Below are 22,800 nucleotides of genomic sequence, written 5' to 3'. Positions count from 1 at the left end.
CCAATCACTGACACTGACTGAGGTGATGAGCAGGCCCCTGTCTAGGTTCCGATCACCTCCCCAGACTCACTTTCTCACCATTGTCCTTCATGTGTCCACGAAATGATGGGGGCAGCGGCAGTGTAGCTGTGGGCAGGGAGCCCAGCCAGTACTGTTTCATAACAGCCGGGGCCATTTCTCCTCCGGCTCAGACAAGAGGAGCTGAAGGGCATGACGTCAGACGACCATTTATAGTGCTGCTGTTTCTCCTATCTCATGGCAGGGTCCGGCAGCAGCATTACTCTCTGCCTGCCTCTGTCTGATCCTCATGGCTGGCTGGTGTCTTAGCCAGCCCATCTCATTATCAGAGAGCTTCACATAGATTACTGCCAGGAAGTGGTCTGGGGGAAGATAATTAAAGTAGCACCATATTGCTGATATTGAGGTGTTGTACAAAAGCTGAAGAACATACGTACATCCAGGTACTTTTTGCAGGTGCTAGAGTTCTAGGTGAATTTATGTTTAATAGAAAGGAAAACACTGCACCCTGCTGCTCATACTCCCAGGGGATTTTAGTACAACAACGTTTCGAACATTAGTTCTTCGTTCATCAGCATCCATATCCCAGCTGGGGGTGGAAGGTTCTATATGTATGTATTCAGGCCCCTTGATTTTTTCCACATTTACCTCTTAAGGCTTGAACCCATTTTTCCCAATTTTCGCCTAAAATGACATAGCGAAATCTAACTGCCTTTACCTCAGGACCTGAAGCAAGGATATACATATTCTTGATACTATTTCAAAGGAAACACTGAAGTTTGTGGAAATGTGAAATGAACATAGGAGAATATAACACATTAGATCTGGTAAAAGATAATACAAAAAAAAAAACATGCATTGTTTTGTATTTTATTTGTACCATCATCATTTGAAATGCAAGAGAAGGGGCCATAATGTATTAGTCCAGCCCAGGCGCAATTTAGATTTTGGCCACGAGATGGCAGCAGTGTATGTGCAAAGTTTTTGACTGATCCAATGAACCATTGTATTTCTGTTCAAAATGTTGTATCAAGACTGCCCAAATGTGCCTAATTGGTTTATTAATAACTTTTCAAGTTCACTACTGTGCACTGTCCTCAAACAATAGCATGGTATTATTTCACTGTAATAGCTACTGTAAATTGGACAGTGCAGTTAGATTAACAAGAATATAAGCTTTCTGCAAATATCAGATATGTTTATGTCTGTCAGCGAATGCTAGGAGTGGTGGTAGGAGTCAGGCGCAGAGAGCAGAGGTAAGGAAAAAATGTATTTATTCCTCAAATGCAAAAAACGGTCGACGCCAACACAACCGGCGTGAATTGCGAAGTGCCCAATTACAACGGGTCCACAGTACGCATATAAAATAACACAAGTAGATCGCCAGCACATACAAAAACACTCTGACGAAAATAATCCCGCACAAACTTGGGCGGGCTAAACAGGCTTAAATAACCATAAATCAAGAGACACAAATAAGGAACAGGTGCAAACAATAAGACATACCAAACGAAAAGGAAAAAGGGATCAGCGGCGGCTAGTAGGCCGGCGACGACGACCGCCGAGCGCCGCCCGAGCAGGCAGGGGAGCTACCTTCGGTGGGATTCGTGACAATGTCGTGGGAAATTTTCTTGTTACTTACAACCTCATGCTAATCGCATTAGCCTACGTTACCTCAACCGTCCCGAGGGGGACCCACCAATCCTGAAGAGGTTTTAAATCTTTTTTTTTCCCTCATCAATCTACACACAATACCCCATAATGGCAAAGCAAAAACAGGTTTTTAGAAATGGTTGCTAATTTATTAAAAATGAAAAACAGAAATATCATATTTACATAAGTATTCAGACCCTTTACTCAGTACTTTGTGGAAGCACCTTTGGCAGCGATTACAACCTAAAGTTTTCTTGGGTGTGACGCTACAATCTTGGCACACCTGTGTTTGGTGTGCTCTGTCAGGTTGGACGAAGAGCGTTGCTGCATAGCTATTTTAAGGTCTCTCCAGAGATGTTAGATCGGGTTTAAGTCCGGGCTCTGGCTGGGCCACTCAAGGACATTCAAAGTCTTGTACCAAAGTTATACTTTTTTTTTGCAAATGTATTAAAATCAAAAAACAGAAATACCTTATTTACATAAGTATTCAGACCCTTTGCTATGAGTCTTGAAATTGAGCTCAGGTGCATCCTGTTTCCATTGATCATCCTTGAGATGTTTCTACAACTTGAGTGGAGTCCAGCTGTGGTAAATTCAATTGATTGAACATGATTTGGAAAGGCACACACCTGTATATATAAGGTCCCACAGATGACAGTGAATGTCAGAGCAAAAACCAAGCCATGAGGTCGAAGAAATTGTCCGTAGAGCTCTGAGACAGGATTGTGTCTAGGCACAGACCTGAGGAAGGGTACCAAAACATTTCTGCAGCATTGAAGGTCCCCATGAACATAGTGGCCTCCATCGTTCTTAAATGGAAGAAGTTTGGAACCACCAAGACTCTTCCTAGAGCTTGCCGCCCTGCCAAACAGAGCAATCGGGGGAGAAGGGCATTGCTCAGGGAGGTGACCAAGAACCCGATGGTCACTCTGACAGAGCTCCAGTGTTCCTCTGTGGAGATGGGAGAACCTTCCAGAAGGACAACCATCTCTGCAGCACTCCACCAATCAGGCCTTCATGTTAGAGTGACCAGACGGAACCCACTCCTCAGTAAAAGGCACATGACAGCCTGCTTGGAGTTTGCCAAAAGGCACCTAAAGACTCTCAGACCATGAGAAACAAGATTCTCTGGTCTGATGAAACCAAGCTTGAACTCTTTGGCCTGAATGCCAAGCGTCACGTCGAGCAAACCTGTCACCATCCCTATGGTGAAGCATGGTGGTGGCTGCATCATGCTGTTGGGATGTTTTTCAGCGGCAGGGACTGGGAGACTAGTCAGGATTGAGGGAAAGATGAACGGAGCAAAGTACAGAGAGATCCTTGATAAAAACCTGCTCCAGAGCGCTCAGAACCTCAGACTGATGTGAAGGTTCACCTTCCAACAGGACAACGGCCCTAAGCAAACAGCCAAGACAATGCAGGAGTGGCTTCGGGACAAGTCTCTGAATGTCCTTGGGTGACCCAGCCAGAGCCCGGACTTGAACCCGATCGAGCATCTCTGGAGAGACCTGAAAATAGCTGTGCAGTGACGCTCCCCATCCAACCTGACAGAGCTTGAGAGGATCTGCAGAGAAGAATGGGAGAAACTCCCCAAATACAGGTGTGCCAAGCTTGTAGCATCATACCCAAGAAGGCTTGAGGCTGTAATCACTGCCAAAGGTGCTTCAACTAAGAGCTGAGTAAAGGGTCTGAATACTTATGTAAATGAGATATTTCTGTTTTTTTAAGAATTTTGCATACATTTCTAAAAACCTGTTTTTGCTTTGTCATTATGGGGTATTGTGTGCAGATTGATGAGGGGAAAAAACGATTTAATCCATTTTAGAATAAGGCTGTAACGTAACAAAATGTGGAAATTGTCAAGGGGTCTGAATACTTTCCGAATGTGCTGTACATCCAATCACATGTATTCTATTAATTAGGAATTCTTATTGAAAGGATATAACCCCGTGAGATGCACCATCCCGTGTTGAAGCGGTTACCAGCGCACCACGTTCTGCTCTGGGCTGAATACACAAGTATATTGTGGTGCATCCGGTGGAACAGTGACTTGTAACTGGGAGTTCAACCTCCCCCCTGGGCCACAGCATAGTGTACTATATTGTACACAGCATTACAATCAGGCAATATAATCATGAACCTGAACTGTATTTGTAATGCTGCCAACCACTGCAATCACAGGACAATGCAGTCTATTTGAATATTCATAGACATTTGGCGTATGTTTTGTCATTGTGTCACAAACATCCCAATGTGGTTGCGACTCAGAGGGACGATTTAGACTCCTCAACCCACAGTGCAGAACCTTCTGGAAGAGCAGTCATCCTTGTCAGAGAGAGAGAGTATAATTGTTTTGCTTTCAAATCTGTGATCAGTCCGTGGGAACGGTACGGTTGTGACAGAGCTCCATCTGTCGTCATTCCGCTCCAGATCCATCAGATTCAGAGAACCAATCTCTACCGTCAGCCAGTCACTGCACTTTTATTGTGTTTAACATTCAGAAAGCGGAAACTCAATTACAATCCCTTTCATTAGTCTCAGCTTCCTGGATTGACTGAGTCAATGACACAATGGCTGACCATTGATAAAGTCTAGATTTCAGTGTGACATGAGTTTCTCCCCATACGGCCTGACAAAGTGAGACAGCATTAAAATATTGGTTCAACAATGACAATCATGCTGTTTGTAGGGCAGTTTGAGGAGGTGATCTTTATTCATTGAATAGTTTTTTATTAGGACACATGACATTATAACCTACATTATCTGACATTCTGATGCAAATCTAAAGCAAAAGAATATTCAGGAGGTGAGTCACCTTTTGTCAGACCACTTTCCAGACCAGATTTTATTCCATCATGTATGAGCTGATACGATACATTGGCTCTCAAGCAGCTAATCTCCTCTCCTGATCTCATTTGGTCTTTTTGAACCTATACGCTTCCCTGAATCTCTTTACTATATCCCTCTTCCATATCCCACTCCTGAGTTGGCTCTGAGGAGTAACCTCCTAAGTATTCCCGGTTCATGGTCCAGTTTCCTTCCTCCAAGGTAGGGCCCTGTCCATGGTGCTGATTCCTTCCTCCAAGGTAGGGCCCTGGCCATGGTGCTGATTCCTTCCTCCAATGTAGGGCCCTGTCCATGGTGCTGATTCCTTCCTCCAAGGTAGGGCCCTGTCCATGGTGCTGATTCCTTCCTCCAGGGTAGGGCCCTGTCCATGGTGCTGATTCCTTCCTCCAAGGTAGGGCCCTGTCCATGGTGCTGATTCCTTCCTGCAACGCAGGACATTTAAAACTTCTAGTGAATTTGACGTTTTAAAAGGCTTCTGAAGTTTGAAATTGTCACGCTGGTATAAAGGATTTTGTAGACAGGTGCAGGAATACACAATAAGGGTTTTTAATACACCCAAAACAAACACGTATACAAAAACACTGGGCTGTACCCAAACAAAAGAGCGAGGGTCAACCTCGTTGAACGACACAGGACAATACCCGTAATCTGAGGTGGGACCAAGTCATTGTTTTACAAGTCACAAGTAAGTCTCAAGTCTTAGCACTCAAGTCCCAAGTCAAGTCCCAAGTCAAGACAGGCAAGTCCGAGTCAAGTCTCAAGTCCTAAACTTTGAGTTTCGAGTCCTAAACAAGTCATAATGTGCTCTTCACCAAATGTAATACCATTTCATATTTTTAACAAGAGTAATAGTTAGTTTATTACATTTACTCAAATCATGAATGCTTTTAAGTCAGGTCGAGTCATAAGGCTTAAGTCCAAGTTAAGTCACGAGTCATTGGTGTTAAAGTCAAAGTTGAGTTGCAAGTCATCATATTTGTGACTCGAGTCTGACTCGAGTCCAAGTCACCTCTGCCCGTAATACACAATATACAGTATATAGCACGCAGCATAACAGCTGCACCAACACATAGGTACTCACACCACCAACGGTCATGGGAACAATAATCGACCCCCCAATGGAAACCAAAGAACACATATATTGTCACGTCCTGACCCTTGTAAGATATCATTTTTTATAGTAAAGTAGGTCAGGGCGTGACGGGGTGTTTTTGGTGGTTTTCTATGTTTTCTATTTTTATGTTTACGTTCTAGTTTTTCTATTTCTATGTTGTTGTTTTTTGGGTTGATCTCCAATTGGAGGCAGCTGGTGCTCATTGCCTCTAATTGGAGATCATATTTAAGTTGGGTTTTTTTCTATTGTGTTTGGGGGTAGTTGTTTTCTGTTTTGTTAGATTAACCTGACTGAACTGTCGGCTGTCATTTTTGTTTATTTGTATTCAGTGTTCATTTTCATAAAAATTTACGATGAGCACTCAACACGCTGCGCCTTGGTCCCCTTCATATGATGCTCGTTACAGAACTACCCACCACGATTGGATCAAGCGGCGTGCCCGGGCAGAGATGAATACCTGGTCTAATGAGGATTGGATCGAAAGGAGAAACTGGACTTGGGGCCAGGTAATAGACAGATATCGTAGCCTACCGGGAAGGAATGAGAGGCAATTGGGGGGGGGCACACGGGTAGTTTGGCGGGACCAGGGGTGAGACCTGAGACAACTCCCCGTGCTTATTGTGGTGAGCATGTGCCTGCCTCTCGCACTCTCTCTCCAGTGCGCCTCCATAGCCCAGTACGTCCTGTGCCTGCTTCTCGCACTCTCCCTCCAGTGCGCCTCCATAGCCCAGTACGTCCTGTGCCTGCTCTGCGCACCCGGTCCTCAGTGCGTTTCCAGTCCGGTGAGACCTGTTCCAGCTCCACGAGAAAAGCTTGCAGTGATAATCTATGGTCCGAAGCCTGTAGAGATGATCCATGGCACGAAGCCTGTAGTGATGATCCATGGCCCGGAGCCTGTAGGGATGTTCCATGGCACGAAGCCTCCAGAGGTAATCCATGGCCCCGGAGCCTGTAGAGATAATCCATGGCAAGAAGCCTGAAGGGATTATCCATGGTCCGGAGCCTATAGGGATAATCCATGGCAAGAAGCCTGTAGGAATGGTCCATGGCGCGGAACCTGTAGAGACGATCCATGGCATGGAGCCTGCAGCAACGGTCCCTAGTCCGGAACCTATAATGACGCTTCCCAGTCCAGAGCCTCCGGCGACGCTCCTCAGTCAGGAGCCTCCGGCGACGTTCCTCAGTCCGGAGCCTCCGGCGACGCTCCCCAGTCCGGAGTCTTCGGCGGCGGTCCTATTTCTATGTTATTGTTTTTTGAGTTGATCTCCAATTAGAAGCAGCTGGTCCTCGTTGCCTCTAATTGGAGATCATAGTTAAGTTGGGGTTTTTCTATTGTGTTTGTGGGTAGTTGTTCTCCGTTTAGTTGTATGTTGCCTGGCGGAACTGTTTGCTGTCGTTTTTGTTTCTTTGTAAAGTGTTTTGTTTTTCATTAAAGAATAATTATGAGCACTCAACACGCCGCACCTTGGTCCCCTCTATACGACGCCCGTTACATATATAGAAAAACGAATCAGTGGGAATAGGGGACAGGTGTGCGTGATGAAAGTTACAGAAGGATCTGTGACAGCAATTTACATTTTGAAATTTCAAAATTGATTTTCTCTTGCTTAAAATTTATCAACCCCAACAAACATTTTCATTATTTATAATCAATATAATAATTCACATTTCCTGTTGCTGCTGGATTATTTTCCTGAAGTAGAAAACTGGCTCAAATTAAGATCCTACACCTGTTGGGCCCTGTCCATGGTTCTGATTTCTTCCTCCCAGACAAATAGAATGTTGCAATCTCTTTGATGCACCACATTGTTCTCTTTGTTGTCTAGACATGCCTCAGACACGCCACAGCAGTAAAGGGCCCTACTGATGACATCAGAGCAGACTCATTTTGATGCAATGCCGTAGTCGGCGTAGTGCATCCTGCTTTGTTCCTTTGGTTTCATACCTCTATATTCTGAAGGTTTTCTCTACATTCTTTCTTACTCTAACTAGTCTGCACTTGTAGCATAAAAAGATTTCCGCTCCTTGTGTATCAAAGCGAACTAGATGTTCTCTTCATAATCATGTTATGAGAGGTTACATGACCTGGATGAAAAAATATGCACCATGAAGAGTATCTATTGAAAGTGCATTTCAGTACAGACAGACTCAATATGGATCTATGCCACAGCTCTTAAAGTGGCAATTATAAAGTGATTTACTGGTATGTGTAGTATGACGGGTACGAGCCAGATATCTTTATGATGTTGTGTCTGAGATATGTTCATACACCTTCCCCATCACCAGTCTTTCTCTGCACTGTGTTCCCTCCATCCACACTTTAAAGTAATGTACAGAGCTCTGATGGCTCAGGATCAATTAGTCTGACCAATGGAGGAGGAGTGAGGAGGAATCAATAGGTTGAATATTCGGTCGTCCTTGTAAAGAGGAATTTGTTTCTATTAACACGTAAACCCATGGGAGGAGCTTAATATACACCAACAACTATCGATGACCTTCGGCTTGTGCTGGGTGTAAAACTCATGTGAGAATCTGACCTTACAATGGTGAAGTTACTTCTCTTTTGATCCAAAATGATTTATTTCATTGTCACTCCTCAATCAAGGCCCTACTGCCTTCTCTCCCAAGCATTCATAGCTGTTACCAGCTCTCTCTGGGGTAAGACTAAATCTGTGGAGTGTTCCGTTTTACACTTCAAGGTAACTGAGTGTTGAAGGTATTCTGCTATGTGGGAGGTTTGTCCCTGGGATACAAAGACATTCCACTAGACAAGCACACACTGTGGAGAGGGTTTCTCTAGTTGTTCCAGAGAGAGAACCTTATGAAGAGGATCACACACACATTATTCACTCTATTTCCTATAGTGATGGGGAAAAAATCGATACAGTTACATATCGCAACATAATTTTTTGGATGATATTAAGTATTGATTTGTAATAATAAAAAATTATACAAATAATTGTAGGTAGAGATAGTCGGCTGTACCTGCGCCAAAACTCTGGTATTTTTCATCTTATAGCTTGTTCTCCATCTTCTTTTTAAATAGTGAGCCAACATGCCTTCAGCACTTTTATTTCCACGACTGATGTCACGCTCTGACCTATGAGAGCTGTTTTTTCTCTGTGTAGTTAGGTCAGGGTGTGATATGGGTGGGCAGTCTATGTTTGTTGTTTCTATGTTTAGTTCTTGTTTTTCTATTTCTATGTTGAGTTTTGGGATGATCTCCAATTAGAGGCAGCTGGTTCGTGTTGTCTCTAATTGGAGATCATATTTAAGTTGGGGGTTTTCTATGGTGTTTTGTGGGTAGTTGTTTTTCGTTTTGTGGTTGTTGCCTGACGGAACTGTTTGCTGTCGTTTTTGTTCCTTTGTAAAGTGTTTAAGTTTTTTCATTAAATAATAAGCATGAGCACTCAACACGCCGCGCCTTGGTCCCCTCTATACGACTGCCGTTACAACTGATCAAAACTCATTTTGTCATGCTCTCTCTCTCTGCAGCAGACATATAGTGAGCAATATGTTCTGAACATCGAATCGCAATATAAAATCATGACAATCGCAATACATATCGTATCAGCTCCTAAGTATTGTGATAATATCGTATCGTAAAGTCCCTGGAAATTCCCAGCCCTAATAGCTTATAGTATACATGTACACACACACACACACACACACACACACACACACACACACACACACACACACACACACACACACACACACACACACGCACACACACACACACACACACACACACACAAAACACACACACACACACACACTCAAACAATCATGTACACTTTAGCTCAACATTAACCAAATATTGTATTAATTGTCACTGGTTGCCTGTCAGTCAATGCTAATGGGATCTTGACTGAGTCGCCCATCATTGACAGGAGTGGATGTGGAGTGGCTAATGCATTAATTAACGCTCCACACAACACACACCTGGGAAACAGGATCGGTGTCTCTCTTGGCCCCTCTCTTCCCCGATTTATTTTATTTCTCTGTCTCTTTCATGTTCTACATGTATGTCTGGAGAGAGCGGGAGTCTGCTGCAGTGAATGTGTGTGTAAGAAGTAAGCAGTCAGAGACACAGACAGAGGCAGAATCAGGCTCTGGTTGAGGCTGAAGCTCTAGGCACCACAGAGCTTAAAGGGATAGTTCATCCCAAATTACACAATGACACATTGGTTTCCCTGTAAGCAGTCTATAGACAAGGTATGACAGCAATCCATGCATTCGTTTTATTTTCCTGCCATTGTTTCCAAATGCTAATGTTTTAGCATTTGTGGCACAAATCCCATTAAAGTCATGGTACCAATATTAGCATTTTTTGCGCATGTCCAAATCCTCCAAAAATATCTAAAATTGACTGTGAAGCTCAACAATGTCACTTATAGATGATTTGAACATGATGCATGAAAAATGCAAATATCGGTACCATGACTTGAATGGGATTTGTGCCATAAATGCTAAAACAGTGCCAGGGAAACTAAACCAGTGCCTCAGTTAGAAGCATTTCAAAGAGCCTGGCTGAGCTGGTGTAGGATTTGGCACTTCTCAGCGTTTGCTGCTGTTCCAGCCCAGTATTCTGGGTCCATCTGGGACCCAGGGGAGAGATAGGAGGATGGACACACTGTTCTGCTCTGCTGGGGGAACACAGAAAGAGAGAGAGAGAGACAGAGAGGGAGAGGTAGCGAGAGCGTTGGTCCACTTAAAAGCACTGGTCCACATTACTGAAGCACACACTCACATATACAAGCACATAATGCACTTACCCATCCTCTCTGTTCTGCTGTTTCCTGGTTTCTCTCCCTCAACGGAATTCACAAAGACACACAGAATACCATGTACTGTGTATATTAATGTACTGTATATGTGAGTCTTTATAGCAGAGGCGAGGTCCAAGTGGACTAAGAGACTGAAGGGAGGTGTCAAGTCATAACATGCCATTGCTTAGCTTATGTACTAATGTGGTGAGGTGACGTACAGGGGTTAAGTTGATGTCTGTTTCTCTGCTTCTAACCACCTCGTAACCTGTGAATCCCTCTGTTACCAGTACCTGATCTCTGTTGTGCTCTCTTTTTCTGCCTTTCTTCCAGAAGGATCTGCCACTGCCCCGCAAGAACAGCAGGTTAGTACATCTTCCCTCCCTCCTGGCCAACTGGGCACTCCCTATGAAACACACCCCGAGCCAGGGGAAGTGTGTGTTTGGAAACAGCAACTCTTTTATCAGCCGAGGGCTCATCTGTCCTGGTTGGAAGATTTCATCCCTGTTGAATCCCTGTTGAGACATGATTAGCATTTCAACACCCTATTGAGGGTTTGAGGATACTTTAGAGGTACTTAGAGGGGAATTAGAATGAATGGAGGAGGCAATCCTGCCGTGTGTCTGGGTAGACAGCGCTCTGCGTCTGATCGCTTTCCATGGTGCTGAAACACTTCCTCCTCCTTCTTTGTCTGTCTCTCGCTCTGCCTCTCGCCCTGCCTCTCGCTCTGTCTCTCGCTCTGTCTCTCGCTCTGTCTCTCGCTCTCCCTCACGCTCACCCTCCTTTTCTCATACCCTAGCTTGTGTGTGGTAGGGAAACAGCTCCAGTGTGTTATTGTCTGTGTCAGCAAGACAAAGATATGGCTGACATAATTGATTGGGTTAATTAAATGTTATAATATGTTAATAATGTGGTAGATGAAGCTTTCATCATTCTATCATTGTGTGTGTGTGTGTGTGTGTGTGTGTGTGTGTGTGTGTGTGTGTGTGTGTGTGTGTGTGTGTGTGTGTGTGTGTGTGTGTGTGTGTGTGTGTGTGTGTGTGTGTGTGTGTGTGTGTGTGTGTGTGTGTGTGTGTGTGTGTTTATAATCACAGCATACAGAACACAGACCCAAGCAGTCTCTCTGTGTAGTCTCTGTCCCTGCTTCCCTCCAGTCCCTCTCTCTGCCTTTCTCTGTGACCCGTCTCTTCTCCCTGCCCATATCACCCACACCATACCCCTGGGAAATAAACCAGGAAATGAACCTGGGGACCGTGCTGACCTCTGACGTCAGTGACCGCTGGTCATCTCCTCTAGTGGTATTCAGCTTTCATTTTGTCCCCCATTTAGTCATCAACTCTATGCTCTCCTCCAGAGATGTACCATCTGGCTTCATTCTGTCTCAGTCTGGTTCCCATTCTAGGCCTCCCTCCCCTTAGACCAGTATCATCCATATCATCCATTATAGATGAGCTCACTGGAGTAGGCCTCACATTAATCTACTGCCTTGATCTATTCATCTGTCTCCTCTATTGTTCTCAGTCGGCTTGTATTTATCAGCACTGTCGTGGTTTTACATTTGCTTGGATGAATTATGGAATGGATGTGCTCATATCTAATCTAAACTATCTGTTTTTTGTTATGTAAGACACTTGTATACACACATGTTGCAGATAAACACACACATCTCTACCACCTCCTAGCATAAGCTTCAATTAACATGTTCTGGACTTCTTTAAGTGTCTTCTCCCCCTTCCTGGGATAATGAATTAATCTTCCCTTCTTCCCTCACTCTCTTTTCTCTCATTCATATTTACAGTAGCCTCCAGTAAAAAGCTTTTCACACAGATTTACCTCTCAAGCAGACACACCCACACACACACAGCGAGAGAGAGAGAGCGCATTCTTATGACATTACCCCCCCCCCCCCAACTCCTTTCTGTCTCAAATGAGTCCTTTTGGAAGTTTTTCTTGGTAAGCCCATCCTTTGCCAGGGCCATTACGCTTGTGACACAATCCACAATACCTTGTCTGATTTTTTGTTCCTATTTAAAATCAAAGACAGCCTCAGCCACTCCCCCTCCCTCCCTCCCTCCCTCCCTCCCTCCCCTCCCTCCCCCCTCCCTCCCTCCCTCCCTCCCCTCCCTCCCTCCCTCCCTCCCTCCCTCTCCCTCCCTCCTTCTCTCTCTCTCTCTCTCCTCTCCCTCACTCTCCTTTACTGTCGTTTGTCCACCGCCACATCACTCAGACACCGGTGCACATCTAAAGGTTGAGGGAGCGTTTGCGACGACATTTTCAAGGGACCCTGCTGCTTCCTGACTCTCAGTTCTCAACTGCTCTCGTTGCTTAGCATTACGCTAAGCTACCCTCACTACGCAAGCAACATGTTCCGACGCACCAAAAGGTACAATATAAAACAAAGGGCACTGTTAAATAGGTCAGTGTGTCCTGAGGGGTGGGGGGATTCTGTCTTTGTAATACGTGATGTTGTTCCCTGTCCTCCCTTTTGTTTTTATCCTTCTCTTATCCCTCCCTCCCTCCATCACCTCATCTATCTGTGTTTCCGTCTCTGTGTTTGTGTAGCAGCTAAGTGTACATGAGGAGGTGGTTAGCATGGACAATGCGACTGATGTGTTTGTGCTTGTAAGGTCACCGAGTGTGTGTGTGAGTGCGTGAGTGCGTGTGTGCGTGTGTGTGTGTGTGGAGTCTCCATCTGGTTTTGTATTTCTGCTCAGTTCTGCTGAGTGAGGCTGTCGAGTGGCTTAGAGTAGTGTTTATGAAGATTGCTGTGTCAGTGGTTCTACGGACATCCTCTACGTACCAGCTAAGATAGGACTGTAGCATTATTTGAGGCTTAATATAGTATTTACTAATCAGTGACTGAAATGAAAGGTGACTGTTTGATTATATCCACGACTCTGTTTGAATCAGGTTGACTCAGTGATGCTGAGATAAACTCTTTGTTGAGTGATGACTGTAAGGGGATACGTAGCTTCCTGACACATAGAATATTCTAAAACAGTTCTAGCCATGATCAAGATCATTTCGCTTTCATCTCGGAGAAGTTCTCCTACTGTGCCCCAGTCCCTCTGACTTCCTATGACTTCATTCTCTCCTGCTGATTGGCCAGGGATTAGGCAGCCTCTGGCCTGTTATTACTGCAGTTTTAACACACACACACACCAACACACACAAACACCCACCAGACAGAAAATACTCGACTTAGTCAGCATGCTGATTAACAAGAAGTCTGTTGTGCTGAAGGTAGTAGTTTCATATGAATTTATATGTTCAATCATCTCATAGTGCCCCTATATAATTACTTTCAAACAAATGTATATCTTCCCATTACACTGCAGTGTAATAGATCTATCAGCCTTTGTTACCAGTTTCAGTTAGCTGGTGCTCTGCTACGGCAGGTTCATCAACATCATTCCCTATTTGTTTTGAATGGACATGCCATTATCACACTACATTATCTTCCAGTCACATCCTCAAGTCAAAGTGGCTTAGCAAGTGAGGAGAGAGAGTGAGGGAGAAGGAAAGGGGTGGAGAAAATGAGAGAGAGGGAGAGTGAGGGAGTGAGTGAGTAAGAGCACAGGGCCCAGGGGTAATATCTCTATCTCAGCCTCCATCAAGGACCAACACACTGGGGTTATGTGAGCAGTGAAGACATGCACAGGCCTCTCTCTCTCTCTCTCTCCCTCTCTCTCCATCTCTCTATTTCCCTCTCCCTCTTTCTTTCTGTCTGTATCCAGCTCTTTACAGTTTAATCACGAAAGAGAGGATGACAGAGAGAAAGAGAGCTAGTGAGCGAGAGAACGTCCTGGGGTGAGTGTCCATTCAGCTGTAGTCAGGCACATGCGTGCACACGAGTCTCTCCTCTTTTTATGTGGGGGTGTGTGTGTTTCCATGTGTGTGTGTTAGCTAAATACAGATGTAGTGGGTGGATGTGTTCAGGATGGAAGGAGTGAGAGGTAAAGAAGATAAAGAGGGAAGGAGGATAAAAGGAGAGATAATGAGTGTTGATAATCAGACAGTGTGTGTCCCTCAGGTGCTGGGCTCAGGTGTACCTCATCACAAAAAAGATCAGAGCGAAAACAACACTGCTCCATCCCCAACCCCTCCCTAGAACACACACACACACACACACACACACACACACACACACACACACACACACACACACACACACACACACACCTACACACACACACACACACACCTACACACACACACACCCACACACCTACACACACACACACACACACACACACAACACACACACACACACACACACACACACACACACACACACACACACACACACACACACACACACACCTCTCTCTCATGGCCACACCTTAACCCTTACAAACAAACAAGGCCATCAGACCACTATTACACAGTACTTAAGGTAGACTCAGTAATATGAGGTAGATGCAGAAAGTGAAGAGCGTAGTGGGTCAACTAATAGCATTAAAGCACAAGGCTCAACTTCTCCACTGTTTTGGTGCCCTGGCTGCGACGTTGTTCACAGTGTGAAGCGAACCCGTGCACATACGCAGATACTGTGTGTGACTGTGCGAGTGAAGTGTTGCATCTCATGTATCTCAATATATCTCCGGTGCTGCTCGTGGCAATGTCATTTTGCTGAATCTACCTTCAAACAATACCACACATATCACACATCGAAGGAGGTAAGTGGGGTGTCAAGATACCTGGGCCAGACCAAAGAATCCGTCCTTCTGAGTGGTCCCCTGTCTCTCCGGGGATGTTTGGATTCAATAGCAGTAGCTTTGGTGGAAGTGGTAGCATTACTCCTCTCTTAGAGTAAAAATCATTTCTGTGGAGTAATGGGGCATTTATTTTCTTTGATCTTCTTTAGTCCCGTCGGAGCCTAGTCCCGTCGGAGCCTGACTTCAGTTCCAGGAAAAGTCTACCCCCTCAATAACTGAATCTGAAGAATGCCACTCTTGACACTGTCCTGTTTCTCTGTCAGCCTCTATGTTTCTAGACAAAATAAGGGATCTTTGTTTATCAAAGACAATAACAAGAAGCTAATGTTTTGTCTCTGAGACTGCAACATCAAAAGCTGTTCTAGCTTTGAAGTAAGCCCCTAGACCAGTGGTATTCGGTGTTGGGGATGTAATTTAAAAAAATGAAATTAAGAGTAAAGATTATTGTATGGGACAATATACAAACATTTTTGAGAAAGAACATTTGAAAATTCTTATTTTATTGAGTAAATGTATTTATTGGTTTCTTTTTTTATTGGAATGTCGATGGGGTGCCCAGACTTGGCGATTTTTGGGGGGAATTTCACTGCCCTAGACACTGATCTACGGTTAGTTGTGATTTACCTTAACTGGCTATAGCCCCCACAACAGTATGGCATTGGTGGAAGCTCAATGTTAAATTCAGGTACACAACACACTCCCTGCCTCTGGTCATGAGCCATCTGGGTTGTTAGATTCAGGAAAACAATAAAATGTCTTTCCCCGACCTAGCTCAATATCTAGGAGTCGGACAAGAACAAGACTTCAGCGTCCATAAAGTGACTATTAGACTTGCCACCTTTTGGACTGAATACGTTTGTAGGAGCAACAGTTTTGATTAAATGTATAATTTATCAATCTCACATGCTCGTTTCTGTCCATTAAGAACCAACGATGTGCTACCCTTTTGTTACATTTCTGACAACGCTAACACCCAGCTAGCACAGTGGATCTGGGCCGATTCCGGCTGAGAGTCGGGGCACTCGGCTGAGAGTTAGACTTGGCCGACGTCATGTGGCCCGAGTCTGGGCCGACTTCGGGCAGTATTACTTATGGCTAGGTTGTGGGGATTGAGCTCGGGCCAATTCCGGTGTCAATTATCTGGCCCAAATGTATTACTTGGGGCTCGGGCCAAGGCTACTCTCTGGCAGATGATTACACAGGCTGCTTTATATAATTAACATTTCATTATTTATTTCTTTTTCCATATTTTCTCATTGTTTCTGTGATAGAAAATGCAATTATTTAAGTAGTGTTTTAGTATTTTGATACTTTGTGCAAGGCAATTGATGAGCATTAAAACCTTTGCAGATGGGGTCTCCTGAGTGGTGCAGCGCTCTAAGACACTGCATCGCAGTGCAAACTGCGTTGCTACACATGTTGGTTCAATACCCGTGCCGACCGGGAGACCCATGAGGCGACGCACAATTGGCCTAGCGTCGTCCGGTTAGGGGAGGGTTTAGACGGCCAGGATTTCCTTGTCCCATCAGGCTGTAGCAACTTCTGTGGTGGGTAAGGCGCTGACATGGTCACCAGGTGTACGGTGTTTCCTCTGACACATTGGTGCGGCTGGCCTCCGGGTTAAGCCTGCATTGTGTCAAGAAGCAGTGCGGCTTGGAAGGTTGTGTTTTGGAGGATGCACGGCTCTCGACCTTTGCCTCTTCTGAGTCCGTATGGGAGTTGCAGCGATGGGACAAGACAATTGGATATGATGAAAAGGGGGTAATAAATAAATAAATACAATTATTTAAAAAAATTGTGGATGGGTATAATTTGTATGTATAAAATGTATAATAGTAATATAAAATATGACTAAATCAGGTAATTTTGTATACATTTATCTAAAATTGCATCAATCAAGCAACATCGCTAGTAGCTAGCTTTCACCAGTCAGATGAGAGGCAAGCTACAAGCTAAGGAAGCTAGCTATATTTTCCTATGGAAGGTTTTTCACATGGCTGAAGTCATCTGTGTAAACTGTTGGCCTTGAAACTTGCGTGTAATCAGAGTACGAACAAATAAGCACAAATAAGATAGTGAACGTCCTTGGCTGCTATTGCCAGTTAGCTAGCCAACTAATGTTAGCCAGTAATGTTAGCTAACTAGCTAGCTACAAGCTAACAAGGCTTTAACATTAGCTGTATGGACTGATCATGAACTGGCACAACTCAATGTTGACAATATTGCCCACATTCTTCCACAAAGCACAGCTAGCTAGCTAAGTAAAGTTCATTGTCAACACCAAACCTTGGGAAACTGCCACGCTGGAGAGACAGGAGAGACCAACTCTAAACTTTCAAGGAATACATTGTTGCCCCTCCGTCAAATGCACCCAGGGACACAGTGCTTAACATCACGGTGGCGGATTGTGTTCCCTGAAATGCATACACCAGATGATTGATAGAGTGCCGGGCCCTCTCTATGCACTTGTTTATCCTCTGGCCCCACTGGAACATCCAGCTCCTCCGCTGCATGATATCAGAGAAGACCACTGTTGTCCCGGGAAACATTCGGATGACCACCTCTAAATCCATGCATCTGCTGCACCAGTGCCGCCCCCTTGGTATATCTCAAGTCATTTCCACCGAGGTGGAAGATTAGGATGTCAGGAGGAGAAGTAGGATGCCAGGCGGAGAAGTAGGATGTCAGGGGGAGAAGTAGGATGCCAGGGGGAGAAGTAGGATGTCAGGGGGAGAAGTAGGATGCCAGGGGGAGAAGTAGAATGTCAGGGGGAGAAGTAGGATATCAGGGGGAGAAGTAGGATATCAGGGGGAGAAGTAGGATGCCAGGGGGAGAAGTAGGATGTCAGGGGGAGAAGTAGGATGCCAGGCGGAGAAGTAGGATGTCAGGGGGAGAAGTAGGATGTCAGGGGGAGAAGTAGGATGCCAGGGGGAGAAGTAGGATGCCAGGGGGAGAAGTAGGATGTCAGGGGGAGAAGTAGGATGTCAGGGGGAGAAGTAGGATGTCAGGGGGAGAAGTAGAATGCCAGGGGGAGAAGTAGGATGCCAGGGGGAGAAGTAGGATGCCAGGGGGAGAAAGAGGATGTCAGGGGGAGAAGTAGGATACCAGGGGGAGAAGTTGATTATTTGTATATTTTCCAGTAGCTTGCTCGATTGTCTTGTTAAATGAGATCAGGGATATTTTTCCAGTTTACTCCATATTGGCTTAAATGTGTTTCTGGTTTTTCACTTCTGTCACGTCCTGGCCAGTATAAGGATTAATTGTTATTGTAGTTTGGTCAGGACGTGGCAGAGGGTATTTGGTTTATGTGGTTCGGGGTGGTGTTTTTTCTAAAAGGGCATTTGATTTAAGTATTCCGGGGTTTTTGGGCACTGTTCCTTGTTTACGTATTTCTATGTTGATCTAGTTGGTTGTATGTCTATGTTTGGTTAATTGGGGTGGACTTCCAATTGAAGGCAGCTGTGTGGTGTTGCCTTTGATTGGAAGTCCTATATTAGTTGGGTGTGTTTGTCTGTGTAATTGTGGGAGATTGTTTCTTGTTTAGCGTGAGTGAGCCTAACAGGACTGTCTGTAAATCGTGAGGTTATTTTTGTATGTTCGTTTTGAGTTTGTTAAAAGTTCAAAATTAACTATCTCAACTCTGCTGCATATTGGTCCTCATTTTCCGACGATGATTTCGCCATATCGTCTGACGACGAAGAAATCCCTGACAACTTCCCTCTGGAAAATCAGTTGTTAATATTGAATAAATACTAATAACTACATTATTTCTGTTTCCATTTGTCATTATTGTGTATTTTTACTTTAGTTGTATTGCTGTGTTATGGTGCAAAAACTATAATGTCTACATACACTGAGTGTATAAAACATTAAGGACACCAAAGTTTAGAATGGGCACCCGAGTGGTGCACTGGTCTAAGGCACTGCATCTCAGTGCTGGAGGTGTCACTACAGACACCTCGAATCCAGGCTGTATCACAACCGACTGTGCTTGGGAGTCCCATAGGGCGGTGCGCAATTGGCCCAGTGTCGTCCGGGTTTGGCTGGTGTAGGCCATCATTGTAGATAATCATTTGTTCTTAACTGACATGCCTAGTTATATATATACATATGAACAGAAACTTCCTAATATTGAGTTACTGTGGGTGTTTGATAAGGTTTACATTCTAAGCAACCTGAATACACATTGTTTGAAGTACAATAGACCAATGTAGCTATTGTATTAGGTCAAAGCTGTGTGCTGGAAAACCTTGGTGGAGTAGGAATTGTGGTGCTCGTGAATTTCCTTTCTTTTTCGGCTTCAGACCAATGCCTACTTCTCACATAAAAAGTTTGTTTTTGTTTTGAACAGTTATAAGGATCTGGGCTGATCCTAGATCTGTGCCTCAGGGCATGTTGTATGAGGACCTGGAACTTGTGTCTCAGACAGCTGTAAGAGGGTCAGTAGAAGGTGACTAGGCTCTGTTTGACTTCTCTGGTGGTTGTAATGAAATTAGGCCACACAATTTGACATTTAACACACAGCATCCTTATGTGGTCCAGTGGAGATGTGACAAAGCTGTGTTAGCCAGAGCTCTGCTTGAGAGCTGGCATGTCCATTTCAACATATGTCAGTGTTTAAACTTTCAGGGACAATAAAGCCACATCCATCATCTTCCAGGCTGGGGTGGCATCGCCTCTCCTCGGGTGTCTGTCCAGATTGGGTTGCTGTGATGTGCTGACGCTGGCGACTTTGTCCCAGCCCATGGAGTTCAGGAGGAGGAGAGGATGCTGGGAGATGGAAGGAATGTGTGAATTTGGATTGACTGAGAAGATTCTTGATGGCTCTAGATAGGTATAGGTGTTGAGTATCAGGATAGAGGACAAGGCAAGGCACTCTCTTTTTCACTGTAATATTCTTCTCTCTTCTCTGGTTTTCTTTGCTTGGTATGTCATCGATTGTGGTCACATAATGTAGCCTATACAGTACTATCACAGATAGAACAATGAGCTAGATGTTTCACCGGATGTATAAATCTGAAGCATACGGTTGGATTTTCCACTCACCACCAAATATGGTGATGAGAGGAAGCCTAGTGGCCGGCAGTGGGAGAAGATGTAGCAAGATGGGTTTTGGCTGACATTCTGCACATTTTCTCATTGATGAAAACTGGACTAAGTTTTGTAGACTTTACCCTTTGCCAAAGTTGAGAAAAAATGTAATTGTTTAGGGAGTGGTCGAAATGTACACAGTTGTTACCTGGAGGAAAATGGGGGAGGGTCATGCTTTTACATTTTCAGTCAGGGGGAGGGTTTAGTATTTTTCTATTTTGTCCAGAGGAGGGTCATCTAATTTGTAATCAATTAACAGGAATCCTGAGTGGTGCAGTGGTCTAAGGCACTGCATCACAGTGCTAGAGGCAGCACTACAGACCCGGGTTTGATCCTGGGCTGTATCACAACCGGCCGTGATTGGCCATAGGGCGGCACACAATTGACCCAGCGTCATCGGGGTTATGGGAGGGGTAGGCCATCATTGTAAATAAGAGTAAAGATTATTGTTCTTAACTGACTTGCCTAGTTAAAAACATAACCAAACCTATTGCAATAGTAAATCTAAGTGCTGGCGGTAGACCTTTAGATTCGGGGGGGGGGGGCAGAAATATGTGTGCTATTTTCACAGCCAAAAATGATTGGCGCAGTGCTTGCGGTGCCACAAAAAGGTTTGGGTTTAGATTGATAAATTCAGTGGAGTGGGTGTGTGGTCTCGGTTCAAGTATCTCTTTTCCAAGCTTAAAAGGATAAACATTTAACACGATGGGCCAGAAAAGGTTGTAGACATTGGTCATGCTGTCAATCCAGCATGACTTCTGCCTTGTTCAAAACAACTGGAAACTCGGAACTGGGAAATGTCAGACTTCAGTGCATTCAAGACAACTAGGATCTCAGAAAAAAATGAGCTCCGACTGGTGTGGTGGTTCATTTCTTTACTATCAAATGAGGAGAGACAAACGTATCACACAAGTCAGAGTTATACTTAAACTAAATCTTTAATAGTGAGAGCTTTGCAATAGCGATGGCTGGTCGACGAATCACCATCTCTGATGATCCGTTGAGAGCGCCGAGACAAAAGTACAAAGGTCTTTTATAGCCAAGATACACCCCTTTCAACCTACATGACGAACAACAGATATATAGAATGGGTCACAAGGTTAAGATCTGTATGAAAGATACCTATAATACATAGCAGACAATATCTGCTGTGTCAACAGTTTTCATTGTATAGAACAGTGTCTGGTCCTCCGACTCCAAACTGGAGCCGTCTCTCCCTGGTACGGTATAGAACAGAAACATTAACTCATGCTCTGGAATGCTCTTTAGGTTTTATCACCCAAAAGACATCGTAAATCTCCTGTCAGTGTTATCTTCCAGAGGCCCATCCTCAGTAGAACACACACACAATAGTTAAGAATACTCTATTCTGTTGAATAAAACAACCATGATGCAATAAAAGTATTATAACATAATCATGCAATTTTGCCACACTGGGAAAATACATTTTGAACGGTCATCCAACTTGGAATTCCAAGTCTGGAACTTGAGCCTCTTTCTAGAGCTCCGACCTGAAGATCACAGACATCATGTGTCACGGTTGTCGTAAGGATCAGACCAAAACGCAGCGGGAATATGTATACTCATCTTCTTTTTATTTTGAAGAAGGAGAAACAAATAAATACGTATACCAAAAAAAAAAAACGAAACAGTCCTGTCAGGTGCAACAAACACTAAACAAGGAACAACTACCCACAAATCCAATAGGAAAACCCCTCTTAAATAGGACCTTCAATTAGAAGCAACGAGGAGCAGCTGCTTCCAATTGAAGGTCCACCCAATAAATATCACATAGAAATAGACAAACTTGAACTAACATAGAAATAGACTAACAAAGAACATAGCCCAACAAACCCCGAAACACTCTAAACAAACACCCCTCTTAAATATGAACATAGCCCAACAAACCCCGAAACACTCTAAACAAACACCCCCTGCCACGTCCTGACCAAACTACAATAACAAATAACCCCTTATACTGGTCAGGACGTGACATCATGATTCAACTTTATTTATTTTTTCTTCGAGTTTTCAGTTGCCTTGAAAGCACCATAAATCCAGAGAATGCCAGACTTTGATAACAAAATTTGCCCACAAAGTATCTCCACTCTTCTGTTCAAGTGAGCACTGCACAACATGGTGAGTTCAAAAATGTCTTGTATGCTGCTGCATAAATGCTGTAATATGCCAGGGAGATATGTATACTGGAGCTAAGAAAGTAATACTATGTGTATGTTATGTAGTAAGCTGTTATTAGCCCATGTGCCTCACCCTAATAATTTGGCCCCTTTTCCCCTCATAATTTAGCCTACTGTTCTAACTTGGTGGTGCACATGTAGCCTATAGCCTGTTTAAGAGAAATGTCATCATCGAATATTGTAAGACCTTTCATTGTCTGCTCATATGCCCACTTTATTTGTCCTACGGTTCTGTCTTGGTGAACAGGGAGACTACTGTAAGAACGGCCTATGTTCTGAATTCTGTTGCTGTACATTACAAAAGTGCTGAACAAATAGTTATATTGACTACGTCCATCCTAGCTCGCTCATTAATGTCTTAATCAAAATTACAGATTGCCACTTATCAGATT

General features: G+C 44.2%; 1 protein-coding gene across 1 annotated transcript in view; it reads left to right on the top strand.

Moving 5' to 3' along the window:
- The window catches only part of LOC106607040 (microtubule-associated serine/threonine-protein kinase 1), a 57,561-nt gene that overhangs the window by 2,532 nt on the left and 32,229 nt on the right, over positions 1 to 22,800 (top strand). The window contains exon 2 of the mRNA XM_045720333.2: positions 10,738 to 10,766. Within this exon, the coding sequence (XP_045576289.1) occupies positions 10,738 to 10,766 (29 nt within the window). The remainder of the gene's footprint in view (positions 1 to 10,737; positions 10,767 to 22,800) is intronic.

This window comes from Salmo salar, chromosome 06, assembly GCF_965601325.2.
Source record: "Salmo salar chromosome 06, fSalSal1, whole genome shotgun sequence".
In the NCBI taxonomy this organism is placed as follows: domain Eukaryota; kingdom Metazoa; phylum Chordata; class Actinopteri; order Salmoniformes; family Salmonidae; genus Salmo; species Salmo salar.
The sequence above is the reverse complement of the archived record's forward strand: the minus strand, read 5'-3'. Positions and strand labels throughout refer to the sequence as shown.